The sequence below is a fragment of the Alligator mississippiensis genome, chromosome 2, assembly GCF_030867095.1.
Source record: "Alligator mississippiensis isolate rAllMis1 chromosome 2, rAllMis1, whole genome shotgun sequence".
Lineage (NCBI taxonomy): Eukaryota > Metazoa > Chordata > Crocodylia > Alligatoridae > Alligator > Alligator mississippiensis.
The window spans coordinates 97,148,603-97,165,530 of NC_081825.1; the positions used below are offsets into that span (position 1 = coordinate 97,148,603).

General features: G+C 47.3%; 1 protein-coding gene across 4 annotated transcripts in view; it reads left to right on the plus strand.

Annotated features, from left to right (window-relative positions):
- The first annotated feature begins 1,678 nt into the window (after positions 1 to 1,678).
- SH3D19 (SH3 domain containing 19) overlaps positions 1,679 to 16,928 on the plus strand; it is a 141,520-nt gene continuing 126,270 nt past the window's right edge. For all 4 annotated transcript variants that reach the window (XM_059721989.1, XM_059721987.1, XM_059721990.1 and 1 more), the window contains exon 1: positions 1,679 to 1,853. In XM_059721989.1, coding sequence (XP_059577972.1) covers positions 1,772 to 1,853 — 82 coding nt within the window. In that variant the 5' untranslated portion in view covers positions 1,679 to 1,771. The remainder of the gene's footprint in view (positions 1,854 to 16,928) is intronic.

The following is a 16,928-nucleotide window of genomic DNA, read 5'->3' on the forward strand; positions in this document are numbered from 1 at the left end:
TCAGCTTTTTTTTTTTTTTTTAACCCCAGTCTCACAGGACTCAGTGGAATTGAGCTTAACTGTATCAACAGCCTTGTCCCAGAACAGGACACCAGCATCCAGGCTGGGGCTGGCTGCAACCTTGGTCAGTTCACCCCTTATTTTGGCTTCTCTAAGGCCACTTTTAGAGATCTCTCCTGCTCGTGAGGGAGAATTGCAGCTGCCTTATCATAGAAAATTAGGGTTGAAAAGGATCTCAGGAGCTGATCCAGTCCAGCATTTCTCAACCTGTGAGTTGCAACCCATTAGTGAGGCATAAGAATACTTCAAAGGGTTGTGAATAGGAGAAGGGGGTGGGGGGAGCTGCGTGGGAGGGCTGGCAACACCAGGGCTGGTGCCCATGCTTCCGGGGGTAGGGCAGCTGGGAGACGCTACTTGGGGGTCAGGACCAGGCTGCCTAATGCGGCGCAGGAGCCCCAGCCCAGGGCAGGTATGCCACAGGGCTCCCCTCCTCCCTCCAGCCTGTGCCGGGCTGGACTCATTCTGCTGCTGCCCACATGAGCTGGAGCGGCCACAGCCACCATACTTCAGCCCAAGCAGGATGGGGGCAGGTGGGAGCCCACTTCGGCAGGAGCCTGAAGATTGGAACTGAGGGGCCCTAGCTTGGCCCGGGGAAGCAGGGGACTGTGGGTCGGGCAGCAGCAGGGCCAGGGATGCATGGGTCAGGCCAAGCCATCCATCTTGGCAAATGGGTCCCGGTGCAAAAAAGGTTGAGAATCACTGCTCTAGTCTAACCACCTGCTCAAAGCGGGACCATCCCCAACTAAATCGTTCCTGAGTGACTGGTCCCCTCATGGCAAAACTCACTGACTGGGAAGCGGCCACGGTGCTACATTGGGTGCTCCTGCCTTCCCCCCCTGCCCATGGCCAAAGTGGGGGTGCGGCCTGTCAGGGGTGCACCAGAGCTCTGAGGGGGTGTACGTGCACCCCAATACATTGCTGCTGAGATCATCTCAGCCATGTCTTTGTCTAGCGGGGTCTTAAAACCCTCCAAGGATGGAGCTTCCTCCACCCCTCTGGGTCACCTGTTCCAGTGAGAGTTTTCCCTAATATCTAACCTAAACTTCCCTTGCTGCAACGTGAGACCATTGCTCCTTGTTCTGTCATGTGCCACCACTGAGACCAGTCTAGCTCCATTGTCTTTGGGGCCCCCTCCAGGTAGGTCAAGGATGCTATCAGGTCCCCTCCCCGCCACAGACCCAATAGGCCCAGTTCCCTCAGCCTCTCCTCAGAAGCCATGTGCCCTTCTTCCCGGGGAGGCTGCCCAGCCCCCTCCGCTGTGCGCTTCATCCCAGATCCTTGCAGCTCCCTCTCTTCTGAATAAAAGTTGCCAGCGGCCCGAGCCTGGGGGAGGGCGAAGGGAGCTTGCTCCCAGCCCTGCCCTGCCCCGGGTGCCTCCCCCGCCTGCTGCTGTTGCTGCAGTAGTGGAGGCAGGAGCGGGGTTTCCTGTTGACACCGGAATGCGGTGAGCGGCGGGGAAGGCGAACGCCACCTTCTCGGACTCCCTCTCCCCGGCGGGCAGCGGCGCAGGGCGGAGAAAGGGCCCGGCGGGGCTGCAACTTGGGAGGCAGGCGGCGGCAGCGGCGGGAGCGAGCAGGCCGGGGAAGGGGAGGCAGCCCCGGGGGAGGCTGCAGGTGCCGCAGGGCTCCGGCCCCCAGCGCCGGGCCGGCCGGGGGACTCTTGGGACATGGGGGCGCCTGCCGCGTGAGCGCCCCGGCCGTGCCCCTCGCCCATGGCTGAAGCCTGGAGGCTGGAGGAAGACGAGGAGGAGCTCGGCAGGAGGCACAGGAGGGGCAACCTGGGCTCGGCACCAGGTAAGGGAGGCGGGGCTCGGATGAGCTCGCGGTGGCCGAGGGACAGCGCGGGGCCGGGGCCTCGTCCCTGCGGGCCCGGATTGTTTCCCCCTTTGCACCTCCCTCAGGCTTACCTGGAGACCCTGCGTGTCTGCGCGTGTGCACATCTCTGCACGTGTGTGTGGTGCATCGTGGGGGGGTGCTTGTGTGTGTGCATGTCTTTGGTGTGTGCATCGTGCATGTGTGCACATGTGTGTCCATTGTCCGTGTGTGTCTTTGTTTGATGCACATGTGTTGCACATTGTGTCGTGCGGTGTGTGCACGTGTGCAATGTGTGTGTCGTGTGTGCACGCATTGTGTGGTGTGCACGTGTGTGTTTGGTGTGCATGTGTATGTGTGCGGTGTGTGCATTGTGTGGTACATGCACATCATATGGTGTGTGCATGTCTACGGTGCTGGCAGTGTGAGGGCGTGTGTGGTGTGCAAGTGCACACGTGCATGACTGGTGTAAGGGCATGTGCAGTGTGTGTACACGTGTGTGCAGTGTGTGTGGTGTGTTTATACATGTATCCTTTGACCCTAGCTGATTCCTGCCCCTTTTGGGCAGGGGGCTGGACCTGATGAGCTTATGAGGTCCCTTCCAGCTGTAATATCTATGAAATCTGTGCAGCATGTGTGGTGTGAATGTGTGCATGCGACATGGAGCGGGGGTGTAAGGTGTGGAGAGCAGGGAGGAGAGGCAGGGCAAGGTGCAAGCTATAATCTACCTGGGCAGAGCTAACTTTATCCCCTCCTTTGGCAGCGTAATTAGATGAATCACTCTTCCTTTTAAAAGGAAAAGTTCAAGGTCTGACAGACTTGCCTTTCTGAGTGCTGCTTGCCTGAACTGGAGAGTTTGTCCATAAATTATGCTGGTCAAAGAGATTTAGGGTCACCCTCATCTCCCGCTGGCTACCCCAGCTTGGAGCTGCTTTGTGAAGGCCTTGATTCTGCAAGCCAGCACACAGTGGGCTCCTCGGGGGTGTGAGGAGCTGCCTGTATGGGACGGCTTGTAAACCTGGGCCCTAAGTGTCAATAACTGCTTAGTACTAGCGGCCAAGAGAAGGTAGTAGACTCGCATCTCACCTGCTACCGTGGACAGTTGTACAAGGTACTTGCAGTAATAGGTATCTTGTTTCTGTACAGAAAAGGGAACGCACTGCCACAACCCATCAGAATGTGATTTAAGAAGGTATTTGAATTGGAAATTGGCAGTTGGGAATTAGCAGTGATATGGTGGTAATAGCTGATGACGTGGAGGAAACCCTGGAAATGAGAGAGAAAGGAAAAAGAGGTTGATATAATGGGCAGGCCAGAGAAGGGTGAGAGAAAGTGATAAGGCACCAGAGAACAGGGAGAGAGAGATTTTTGTAAAGCTTCAAAGACAAGCATAACTTTTTACTCAATACGGTGCACAAGGAAGCACCATCTTAAGTACAGACTAAGGTGTTCCCATAGCTTATACTTTGGTGATGCTCAGCTGTTAATTAAAGATGAGTTGGGATAAGCAACTTTAGCTTGTCCGTGAACTAGCTGCTGTGTTGTCTCGTGTCCATTTAAAAGATACTTTGGATGAAGGGGTTGTGCTGTTGTAGCCCTGATGTTCCAGAAAATATGCAAGAAGCAAGGTGTTCGTTTGTTTGTGTGTTTTGGTAGTATTTTTTTATTTGACATCTCTCCCTGTTGGTCTGGACAGAAAGTTTCCTTAAAAGCCCAGTCTCAGAGTGAGCATCAGGTTAAAAAACAAAAATTTTTATTTTTTTGTAACAGTAGTAGTAGTGAAAGGGAACAAACCCCTTCTTTCACTTTTTACATGTATTTCCATTCTGCATTTTTTTCTCTCTGTTTGAAGAATGGAAACTCATTGGTCACTTCTACTGAACAAGGATTAGTTATGTATGATTTTTAGTGCTAGAGCCTTGTTTCTGCCAGGTTGTTCTGTGCAGTCAGATCCTTAGGCTGTGTGACAGCCTTGACCATGTCTATGGTAGCCTGTGTGCAAGCATCGAGGTAGGAGCCATTGAAATGACTAGGACATGACCTGCATTGAATGGGTCTTGGTTCTTGTATGCTGCCACAATGATTAAATGTTTGAATTACAAATAATTCTTATGCCTGTTTTTAAACTGTTTTTGGAACCAAATTTTACACCAGAATATCAATTTAAGGTATAATTTCAATAATATTAAAAATAAAAGATCTGAATCGCTATTAAATGTGTTGTGGGTGGGGGTAAGTATATCCTGTTACTAAGTGGGAGTAAATTGTGGATTTAGTCTGGGTGGAGAAAAACCTGAGGAAACTGGAGTGAAGTCTAGGGTAGGAGGGTGGGGAGATGAGAATATGGCTCTTTAGCAGCCAAGGTGTCTAAATAATAGTTCACAAATTACTATAACTGAATGATCCAATTGCCTGCTATGGGAAAGAAAGCCCAGCTAGGATCTCTGGGGGCTACTACAATATAAATAATAAAGTGTCAGATATAGATTATTCCTTATGATCTTGTTCTGAGGAGTAATAAAGAGCCTTAGATTACCAACTGAGTAAAGTGCTGTGCCCTTGTCTCTGCGCAATACTGTTTACGTGTCAAAAAACAAATACAAAAAGCACCAACCTAAAGGATTCATAGAGTCTGTTTATATTTCCTTTACTACCTATACAAGTATATGAAAATTCTTCTTAGATATTATGTTACTATATATATCAAATATTGGTTCTTGATTTTTTGTTGTTGTTGTAAGCACTAATGCATGTTTGCCAACATCAACATTCTTCAGACTGAAATCAGTCTTTACTGTCCATCTAGGCCTGTGATTTATATGTAGTTACTAGTTTAATATTGTCTTCCCTTTGATAGCTACATTTTGCATAGTGTTAGACTAAATGAGCCAGTAGGGGGTTGCTCGTTCTGTGGTTTGTCTATTAGAAGGGACCTGGGTTTTCTGTTCACCATGGAAAAACATGATAAAACGTGGATATTCTCATTTTAAGGAGAAAAATGCATATGTTCTCCTTTAAAGGAGAACATATGTTGGACAGGTTTCCCCTTGCAAGTTGGCAGAGTTCCAGCCTGCAAGGGGTTGGTGGGAGCAATAGGAGGATGATCAGGCAGGGGCGCCACATGCATGTGTGGGAACACATGCACATGGCAGCCAGGCAGCATGGAGAGCAGCTCCCCACAGGTAAGTCTGGGGTGGGAGGGAGATTGAGGCCTGTAAAGTGAGGGGGATTGAGGCCCCTCCCCTTGGGCAGGGCTGGGGCGGGGGGCACTGTCCATCCAGGGTGGTGCTTGGGGCCCAGGGCAGAGAGTGGGATGGAGCTGTGGGCAGCTCGTCTGGGGCACAGCAGGGAAGGCAAAGTAGGGTGGGGAGGCTCAGTGAGCCCTATGCTGCCCACCTGGCAGCAGCGGGGGTGGCAGCATGGACCTGTGCCTCCAGCTGCTGCCAGGTGGGCAGGGAGTGCCTCACTATGGCAATGTGGGGCTCCTGGCAGCAGCACCAAGCCTGCCTGCCTCACCCTGACCCACTCTGCCCTGCCTTGTAGGTCCCCCTGCTGGACTGCAGAGGCCCCTGGGAGGAGGGAGCAGGGCAGGATGCTCCAAGCCTGCAATGGGCAGCCTGCATTGGTCACCCCACTACAAGCTGTGCTCCAGCTGTGCTGCCCATGGCAGAGGGGGAGGGGTGGGGGAGGGGACTTCATGCTCTATTCGGACCACAGCAGCTTCTGACTCCCACAGGTGGCATCTGGGGCTCACGGGCTACTAGGAGGGGCAGGGGGTTGTGGACCCAGGTCCCTGGCCCTGGAACCCAGGGCAGCTGGGGGCCCTCTCCAACAGGGTGGAGGGCTGTGGGTAGGGAGTGAGGAGCATTGGTAGGGCCAGGGGGCTGTGGGTGGGGAGTGAGGGGCACCAGCAGGGCTGGGGCAATAGCATGGGCAGGGCACTGGCATATCAGAGCTGCTTAGTGCTACAAAGTGGTGGTGGGGGAGACGAGGGACAGCTGTAGCTGGACGCACATCCTGGTGAGCAAAGGGGACGGGGATCTCTGATTTTTCAATGATAAAACCCCCCAAATCAAACACCAAAATGTATAGGTATTTACAGTTTATTTTATTATAGTGATTGAGGCACTGTCAGGCTTCCAAGTTGCTTTAAAATTGTAAAAATATCAATAAAGCATTGTGTTCAGTTGATGCATACATAGTAGCATTTCATTTTAATCCTGGAAAAACATGGATTTTGTTTTGTTTTTTTTAAGTCAGAGAATTTGCAATTTTTAAACAGAGAAAACCAGGATACCTGTCTATTAGTTTGGAATATTGCAAATGTTCTTACTAAAGCTAAGCAGTTGCATACAATTTTCATCCTATCCAAGGAACCTAGTGAATCCCTTTGGTCTCCATATGGCTATGGTGACCTCTGAATGGTACACTGTGGAAAAAAAAGGAGAATCTTTATGAAACTGGAGTAGTAGGAGAAGCCATATGACTTTTCGTTTCTGTCTTGACCTAGTAACTCCTGACCCTTTCCCCACAGAATGGGATTAAACAGCTGGTAAACCACAAATTCAAAGAAAAGAAATAGTTGCACAGAATTTGATATAAGATCCATATCACATCTTATGATGTGAATGTCAGTTGTAGCTCTGTTTATTTTGGTTTTATAAGGAGTTTTCTAATCACTTGCAGTGTATTGAAAATATTTGTGGGGGTGGAAATCTTAGGGCATTTATACACATACTTTTCTGTTCCACAGTGCGCCAGAGATCTGCTGCTTCCGAGCAGACTCAGTTAATTGAGTCTGCTCCGCACACAAGCTGAGGTGAACTGCGCTGTGCCATGTGCAGTTATATAAGTGGTGAAATGTGTGTCAGCCCACAGAAAATGGTGGCAGTGCGCTTTTGAACTAAAGCACCTCCAATGTGTTTTAGTTCAAAAGCACGCTGTCACCATTTTCTCAGCAGTGATGCATGTTTCGGCACTTAGCAACCGCAAGCGTCACAGCGCTGGGCACTTGCATTTGTAAAAATGTCCTAATTGTTTGTGAATGGCAGATTATTCTTTTTTAGTATTTTTGCTTTTTGCTGAAGACCCTTCTCCATTCTACCGCTACATACTGTTTTTGTAATTGGTCAGTTTAGACCCAAATATGCCACTCTACTCACGGGCTATAAAATGACTTAGTGTAGAAACTGTGTTTAAATAACTGGACTTGCAGCAAAGCTTATATCAAGTACATTAAATCTTAGCTATTTACTGCAGTAGAAGGCAGAAATAACATAGTATGTGCTTATCTTTTTCTTGGACAATAACTGACTATTAAGCCTGTGAGACAACCTCTGTTTTTCTAAGGTCTTTGAAGTACATAAGAGATTGATTCTTATGTTGTAAAACTCGTGGAAAGACTTTTTATTTCTATGGGTGAGTGGCTGTAAATGTTGCATATGATTTACTTGCTATGCTGACCAATACTGTTCCTGTGCTATTTTCTAACTTTATTTCTTCCTTTTTTTTTTCTTCAGACGTTTTAACTCATTTGCTCAGTTTTAGACTACTGGCAAAATTTGTTACTTATGTGTATCTTTTTTCTTGTTGCTAAACTAAGATCCAGTTCAGAACAGCCCTATTTTCTTTATGCTTCCACACCAGACCTATGCTGACTAGTTTTGGAAGCTGAGAGCAATTAGCTGTGTCCAGTACAATAAATCAAGCATAGTATCTCACCAGTCAGTGGTACAGTCAAGGAAATTTGTGGCATGTTTGTGTGGGGTGGCTGACATCTACAATCAATTTGCTGTTTTTCCAGATACATTTAGAATCTGATATGAGCACACTCTGTGGTGTCTTTCCATTTCCATAAAGAATGTTTGCTCTCGAGACAAAAATGATATGATCTATAAATAGGGACTTACCAAATTCATGATTTCACAATTTTTGTGGAAACTGCAAATTTGGTAGGTCCCCTGTGAAAAAACCTGGTCCCTTCAAAAAAGCATGGGGATCTCAAAAAAGCTGGAAAAGGGCCAGCATGCAGTTTGGGGGGAGCTGAAAACGGAGGCAGGAAGTCCTAGCATCCTGAAACAGGGGGTTGGGGGAGAGAGGATGGGTAAAGAGAGGGAGAAGTTTTGTTCACAGCAGAACATGGCAGGCCTCCCCTCCCCAGGCTTCTGAGTGGCTGAGGGTGGCTGAGTGGTGATGTCCATCTGTCAAATCTCTGGGAAGGGGTAGGACTTCTGGGGCCTCTCAGCCAGAGGCGTGCGGGGTTGCTGCACTCTGTCACAAAAATGGCAACCAGTGCCATGCTCAGACCAAGAAATCAGAGGACAGCCCCCACGAATTAGGTAGTTCACTACCTGTAAGTGTTCTGAAAAGTCTCTGAACCTGCTAAGTGATGAGCCCCTTCAGCCTTACTGAAGCATCAGATGGGCACAAAGCCTTTCAGCACCTTGCAACAGGTGTCCAGGACTTGGCAGGATGAGATTCACATTAGGAAAAAGGGTTGTTTTTAAGAGCTAAGTGATCTCCCTCACCCAGGTAAGTTCTCTCCCCTCAGGCACACTTGTTTTCACATTTTGAACCTCTGACCCACACAGCACTCCTATCCTGTTTTTGTTTTAGTTGTCCCAAGAATTTAGTTGTACCATTCATTTATTAGCCCCACAAGGGGCTACTAGTTAACCAGGTGGGCCTTAAGTCTCACTCTAATTGGGTGTACAAATAGACAGGTAAGTTCTCTCAATTTGGGCTAAAACTTGCTGTTTTTCCATCCCTGTTTCTAATAGGATGAAAACCAGTTTAAGTTACCCTGTAATCTGCATACCAGTGCTGATCTTTGAACTGTCCTACATATGCTATTGTACAGGTTATTCTCATATAAATAAGTTGCATTTAACTGCTTTTGTGGACAGATTAGCAGACTAGTCTTGAGTAGTTTTTTTGTGTGTGTACCTTCAGAACAACTGATAAACTCTGGTGGTTTAGCAACCAGATCACAGACCGCTCTGGAAACAGTGGAAGAGATTCTCTGCCCTTTGCTCCACCTGAAAGTCTGTGGCTGGACATTCTCCCAGCTTGAGAGATGCCAGTCAGATAGAGCTGGCAGAGTAAACTCCTTCCCCTTACTCCTGTTACTTCAGACGGGTAGTCCTACTCTTCTGTGACACATTAACTAGTGATAATGCATACATAGTACATCTGATTGCTACCCACAAAAAACACTACCTGACTCTGGACAGTCTCCAAAGCCCATTGAAGAAAGTACAAACGCTCTCAGTGATTTCAGCAGGTTTGGAATCACATTTTATTGGAGTAAATTTAAGATTAATGGTTTTTTAGTGGTCTTAAGACTAATTAATGTTCTTTTAGCAGTTACATATTGTAGCACATACCTCAGAAATCCACCAATACTTCTCGAAAGGTACCACAAAGACTCTGGTAAAAACTGTAAGCCTCTTCTATAAATTGAATTGCTCTAAGGAAAATAACTTTAGTGTGCTGGCAGGTGACCCCTAGCTTTTTAAAGAGTGAGAGGCAAAAAATGAGACTTCATGTGTGATGAAAAGCATCTCACTCGCATGGGGCGTAGTTGAAGCAAGGCATAGAGGTGCATCATCTGAATAATAGGGCTAGTCAGACAGTACAGACAGAGATGGAGTGGTGCATTGAGTTGTGATGATTCAGAGACCAAACTGTCATCTGCATATTGGGAGAAAATTGTTTCTTGTAAAGGGTAATAAGATGTAATGGGGTTGTCACTCAGAGCAGAGGGGGAGACAGCAAAGAGGACAGAAGAGGTTTGGACTCCTATACAGAGAATAGCCATTAGGAATCAGTGTTTCATAGTGTAATTATAATATTTACTGGCAAATTTAGAATTGATTTTTTTTTTTCCGTATAGCCTTGATTCCCAATCTGGAACCAGAGAAGTACATAGAAACTGTTGGACTGCAGCTTTGTTAAAAATTAACTGAGTTGTGTGTGTGCTATTTCAGTAAAAATCTGATGCAGCCTGTCCAATATGAAAGAGCAAAGCTTTTTATTTTGGCAAAACTTAGCTGTTCAACATAGACTTTTATATTTAATATCAGCTTCAGTGATTTATTAACTGTATTTAAATATATTAATACTGAACACCAGCATTCTGTGTATTATTTTTCCCCTGGCTTTCATAATTAAGAAAGCAACATGTAAAACTATTTTCACTCCTTCCCCAAGTAGTTGCCTACTTTTTGATGCTTTTTATACTAAACAGTATTTTTCCAGTTGCATTATAGTCATGAATATCAGCATTATGCTATCAATGCTAGCTGCAGTAGCATATAATATAACTGGCAAACACTTAAAATTTCAGGATCTCCCAGCCTTTCAGGATCTCTCAATCTATATCAGAATATGTATGATGTATAAACAGAATAGTATTATAAAATTTAGTGTAAGCAAAGCTCTGCTTTCTGGTTTCCATAATGTCAGTGACACTGCTGATGTCTGACAGTGCTTTGAAGTGTAAAGTCTGAATCAGTGACTGAATCGGGCCTTTCTCTGTCCTACCACTACTTTGACACTTTGTAATAATTAAGGCGGAGTGGGGGAGGGTGTTATGATCTGGTTAATTTTAATCTAATGATTAAAATTAGATAAAAGCGCCAAAAAGCCCTCCCGAAGTGCACGATCTATGATGCTGGGTCAAACTAACACAATGCCTATTCTGGGCACGTGCTGCCTTCAGTGTGGGAGCACGATGAGCTGAAAGTAAAGTGCTGCATTTTTTTTTTCGTATCTGTAAGTAGCCTTAAAGTCAGATACAGTGGGTGAAAGGAGAAACACAAAATTAAAAGCAAAATCCAGCACATCAGTAAACTGCTGTATAATCACGAGTATGTGGTGATCTTTTTGGAAATGCATCAAGGGGACCACATGCTAATATATTTGCTCATTGATTTCCTCCCCCCACCCATTTCCTCTCCTCTCAAAGTTGTTGGTTATATAGATAATGAATTAGTTATTTCAAGTTGCCTTGTTGACAAAAGACGTATATTTATTAAATTGATACAGAAAAAAACTGATTTTTTTTTCAAATGCAAACATTTTGATGTATGGCAAATGTCATCAGCTTTCCCCGAGAGAGTTGGTACTGACATTTATTTGACAAAATAGAGAGAGGTCTCTTCACTGGCCACTTTAAAAACAAAAAGTGATATCAAGTGTGTTAAAGTGAAGTCTTATTATTTGTGGGGTTCCCCCCCAACCCCTTACCTACTGTAGTTAATTAGAATTACTGATTAATAATTGTTTGCCACTCCTCTTCCCCTGTACTGTTATTGTCATAGCCAAAAACTTAGATACCATTCGTGTTGTTGATGGAATACACCAGTGGAAAAAATAGGCTGTCAGGCAGCCTTTTGTAGCAGGCTTCCTTGTTTCACTCTCACCTGATTCCATCATTCTGCTTCTGTCCAACATAGTTGATAAATGACAACTGACATGGATAAGATCTAGTCTAAAAACAGACTTTCACTGATTAAACTGAATCAGTTTCACAATGTTGCTGCAAGTTGGTAGGGTTAAAGCTTAGGGCACTGAGGCATCTTGGACTCGAAGACTGAGGTGATTACTAGGTCTTGCTTTTACAATGGTGGAAGCTAAAGTTTTAATGTTCATACACAAAGTTGCACTAGTTTTAGTTAAATCTCTCTCTCTTTTTTTTTAAGAATCTATTGATAATCATAAGAAGTGAGGGTTGAAAGGGACTTCTGGAGGTCATCTAAACCAATCCCCTGCTCAAAGCAGGACCATCCACAACTAGATCCTCTCAGCTAGAGCTTTGTCCATTTGGGTCTTAAAAACCTCTAAGGATGGAGATTCCAGTCTCTCTGGGTAAGCTGTTCCAGTGTTTTACTACCCTCCTAGTGAGAAAATTGTTCCTAATATCTAACCTAAACTTCCCTTGCTGCAACTTGAGACAGTGCAACAAGGAGCAACGGAGAACAGTCTAGCTCCATCCTCTTTCGAACCTCCCTTAAGGTAATTGAAGGCTGCTATTAAATCCCCTCTGTCTTCTCTTCTCAAAACTAAATAAGCCCCCAGTTCCCTCAGCCTCTCCTCATAAGCCATGTGTCCTAGCCCTCTCACCATTTTTGTGGCCCTTTGCTGGAGTCTCTCCAATTTGCCCACATCCTTTCTGTAGTAGGGGCCCCAAAATGGGACACGGTACTCCAGATGTGGCCTCACCAGTGGTGAACAGAGGGGAATAATCACTTACCTTGACCTGCTAGCAACATGCCTATAATGCAGCCCATTATGCTGTTAACCATCTTGACAACAAGGGCACATTGGCTCATATTCAGCTTATTGTCCACTGTAACCCCTAGGTTCTTTTCTGCAGAGCTGCTGCCCAGCCAGTCAGCCCCCAGCCTGTACTGGTGCATGGGATTGTTCCGTCTGAAGTGCAGGACTTAGCAGCTGTCCTTGTTGAACCTCATGAGATTTCTTGTGACCCAATCTTCCAATTTGTCTCAGTCACTCTGAATCCTAGCCCTACCCTCCAGCATATCAACTACTCCCCTCAACTTGGTGTCATCTGGAAATTTGCTGAGGGTGTACTTTATGCCATCTTCCAAGTGGTTGATGAAGACATTAAACAAAACTGGTCCCAGGACCAATCCCTGGGACACTCCACTTGATACCGGCTCCCAACTAGACATCGAGCCATTGATTACTGTACTACTCTCTGAGTCCGACGCTCCAGCCAATTTTCTATCCTCTTTACAGTCTGTTCATCTAGCCATACTTCCTTAGCTTGCCTGCGAGAATGTTGTGGGAGACCGTATCAAAAGCCTTGCTAAAATTAAGGTATACCACATCCATTGGTCTCCCTATGTCCACGGAGCCACTCTTCTCATCATAGAAGGCAATCAGGTTGGTCAGGCATGACTTGCTCCTGGTGAATCCATGCCGACTGTTCCTAATCACCCTTTTCTCCTCCAAGTGTTTAGAAATGGATTTCTTGAGGATCTGCTCTAAGATTTTTCCAGGGACTGAGGTGAGGCTGACTGGTTTGTAGTTCCCTGGATCCTCCTTCATCCCTTCCTTAAAGATGGTACTACATTTGCCCTTCTCTAATCATCTGGGACCTCTCCTGATAACCATGAGTTTTCAAAGATGATGGCCAGTGGCTCTGCAGTCTCGCACCCTTGGGTGCTTTCCTTCCAGCCCCATGGATTTGTATATGTCCAGCTTTTCTAAATAGTCCCTAACCTGTTCTTTCACCACTGTTGGCTGCTTACCTCCCCCCCACTGCCCAAACTGTGCTGCTCAGTGCAGTAGTCTGGGAGCTGAAGACTGAGGTGAAGAAGACATTGAGCACTTCAGCCTTTTCTGCATCCTCTGTCACAAGGTTTACTCCCCCATTCAGTAAGGGACCCACACTTTCCCTGATCCTCCTCTTGCTACTGGCATACTTGTAGAAACCTTTCTTGTTATCCTTGATATCCCTTGCTAGCTGCAACTCCAGTTACATTTTGGCCTTCCTGATTTCATCCCTGCATGCCCGAGCAATGCTTTTATACTCCTCCCTAGTTGTTTGTCCAAGTGTCCACTTTTTATAAGCTTCCTTTTTGTATTTTAGTTTACTGAAGAGTTCCTTGCCAAGCCAAGCTGGTCTTCTGCCATACTTGCTAGTCTTCCTGTGCATCAGGATAGTCTGTTTAAACCCTTAATGTTAGATCAGGGGCGGGCAATTATTTCGACTGGAAGGCTGCTTACAGAGTTCTGGCAGGCTGTCAAGGGCCGCAGGGGGAGCCCCACCCCTTGACATGTGTGCCATCCCTAACCACCATCCTGGGACCAGAAGTCCCTAACCCCTGAGCTTTGCCAACAGGAGTCCCTCCCCTTATCCCTGGAATTATTCCTCTTGGCAAGGGGGCTTGTCATCTTGGAACCAGAAAAATACCAACTTATATTCTAAAAATCAGACATCTACTACAGCATTTATTAATTCAATTTTAAAAATTATTTTTGTCCTGATTTACTTGTGTTTGTGTAGAGTACATAAAGGTGACTATAATAGTTTAAAATGAAGTCTTCCTTTTGCATATTGTGTAGCAAGTGTGTGTGGGTGGGTATAGGTTTGTGGGAGGCTGTGGGTGTGCGGTGTGTGTGTGGGAGGGTGTGTGAATATGTGGGGTGTGGGTGGGTACAGGGGAGGCTGTCTGGGGAGAGTTGTGGCATGTGTGGAGGTGGGGGGTGGCTGGGGAGTGTAAGGGGATCTGGGGTGTGCATGTGGCTGCCCACAGCCCTGCCACCAGCAACAGCAGCAAGCCATGAGACCTCAGGGTGCTCAGGGCCCATGCACTCTGGCCACTCTGGCACCATGCGGTTCCTGGCTGCATGGCCAGGTCCACAGAACTTGGCAGGTGCTGGCCCAACTTGGCCAACACCGGATGGAACCAGCCAGGAATTGCAGGGGCTGGGCCAGCTCCTGCTGCATTCTGTGGACCTGGCTGTGCAGCCAGGAACCATGTGTTGGGTGGGGAGAAGCTGCAGCAGCGGCGGGGAAATGGCGGGTGCAGTGGTGGCAGGCAGTAGGGCGAGCGACAGTGGGTGGGAGTGCAGCAACAGTTGGGTGGGAGCACAGGGCCTGCACCAGTGCCCCGGGGCCAGAGCTGGCAGGGATCCGGGGTGGGACAGCAGGAGCATGGGCTGGTTGCTGGGAGGGACTTTATGAAGCCAGGCTGGGCTGTGTCAGCAGGGAAAGGGGCAGAGGCAGTCTGGGCCCCACACTCCTGCTGCCCCACCGTTGGCCCCCACTGGGCCTGGCCCTGTGGCACCAGTATGGGCCCCACGCTCCCGCCCAGCTGCACTCCTGCCTGCCACCGCTGCGACTGCCATTTCCTCACTTTCTCATCTGCTGCTGCGGCTTCTCCCCACCACCCTACCCACCTGCCAGCTGCTCCAGCACCACGTGGTTCCTAGCTGCATTGCTGGGACTGCAGGATGCAGCAGGAGCCCATCCTGCTACCAAGTCCCCTCTCAGCCTTCTCTTTTTTAGGCTGAAGAGACCCAAGTCCCTCAGGGTTTGCTTATATGGCTTGCCTTGCAAGTCTCTGATCATATGGTTGGCTCTTCTCTGGACTCTCTCTCAAGTTTTCCACATCCTTGTTGAAGTGCGGTGCCCAGAACTGGATGCAGTACTCCAGCTGTAGTCTCACCAATGCTGAGTAAAGCAGAAGAATCACTTCCTTAGTTTTGCTTGAGATGCATTGGTTGATGCATGCCAGAGTATTATTTGCCCTGCTGGCTACAGCATCACACTGACAGCTCATGTTCATACTGTGGTCTATTATTACCCCTAGGTTCCTTTCAGTTGTGGTGCTAGTCAGTTTGTCACCACCAAGCCTGTAAGTAATGTTGGGGATTGTTCATCCCCAGATGGAGCACTTTATATTTCTTAATGTTTCATAGATTCATAGACATTAGGGCTGGAAGGGACCTTGGAAGATCATCGAGTCCAGCCCCCTGCCCAAAGGGCAGGAAGTCAGCTGGGGTCATAGGATCCCAGCAAGATAAGCATCCAGTTTCATCTTGAAGGTGTTCAGTGAAGGCGCTTGAACAACCTCCGGTGGCAGGCTGTTCCAGACCTTGGGGGCTCGGACAGTAAAGAAATTCTTCCTTATGTCCAGCCTGAAACTATCTTGTAGTGGTTTGTGACCATTCGACCTCGTCATCCCTTGGGGCGCTCTGGTGAACAAACGTTCCCCCAGATCCTGGTGGTCACCCCTGATAAACTTGGAGGTGGCTATCAGATCACCCCTGAGCCTGCGCTTTTCCAGGCTAAAGAGCCCCAGAGCTCTCAGCCTGTCATCGTAGGGTCTGCTTCCCTGACCTCTGATCATGCGCGTGGCTCTTCTCTGGACTATCTGGTTCCAATCCACTTAACTTGGCAGCCTGTCTAGGCCTGCCTCTATCTGCAGCCTATTTTTAAGCGTGACCATGGTCCCCCATAACTTGGTGTCAAATACGAACTTGGCCTGTGAGCTCTTCACCCCCATATCCAAATCGTTGATAAAGATGTTGAAAACCTCATGGACCCTCGAGGGACACCACTGGCCACTTCTCACCAGGACAACACAGATCTGTTCATAAGAACTCTTTGGGTCCTTCCCCACAGCCAGCTTCCTACCTAATTGTTGAGCAGTTAACCCACAATCCTCCAATTTTCCCACGAGAACATCATGAGATACTAGCTTAAAGGCCTTTTGGAAGTCTAGGTATACAATGCTGACCTCCTTTCTCTTATCCAGGTGGTGAGTTACCTGGTCATAGAAGGAGATGAGATTGGTAAGACAAGACCTGCCTGCGATGAAGCCGTGCTGGCTGTCATTCAGAATCCTACCTTCTGCAAGCGTATCACACATAGACTCCTTGATGAATTTTTCCAGGATTTTCCCAGGGATAGAAATTAGGCTAACTGGCCTATAGTTGCCTGGGTCCTCTCTCCTCCCTTTCTTGAAGTTGGGCACAACATTGGCCCTCTTCTAGTCTTCAGGGACATCCCCCAAGCACCACTAGTTTTGGAAGTTTCTCCAGAGGTCCCGCGATGACTTTGGTCAGCTCCTTTAGCTTTTAAAGTTCATCCAGTCCTGCTGACTTATAAATGTCTAACTTTTCTAACCGATCACGCACCAACTCAATGTCAACAGTAGATAGGTGGTCACTCCCACCATGCCCATTCTGAACCTTAGTTAGTATGATTTTCCCCTTAGTCCAATGAAATACCGAAGCAAAGTAGTCATTAAGGAATTCAGTTTTCTCCTGAGTGTTGGTAACCATCTGTCCTGAGTTGTTAAGCAATGGCCCCATACTTCCATTTGTTTTCCTCCTGTTCCCTACATACCTAAAGAAGGACTTCTTATTGTCCTTGATTTCTGCTTCAAGTTTAGATTCAGTCACCACCTTAGCCTTTCTAATGTGCTCCCTAGAAGCGCGGGCTGTTGTTGTATAGTCCTCCTTGGGGACTGTCCCAAGCTTCCATTGTTTGTATGCCTCTTTGTTCTTTTTCAAGAG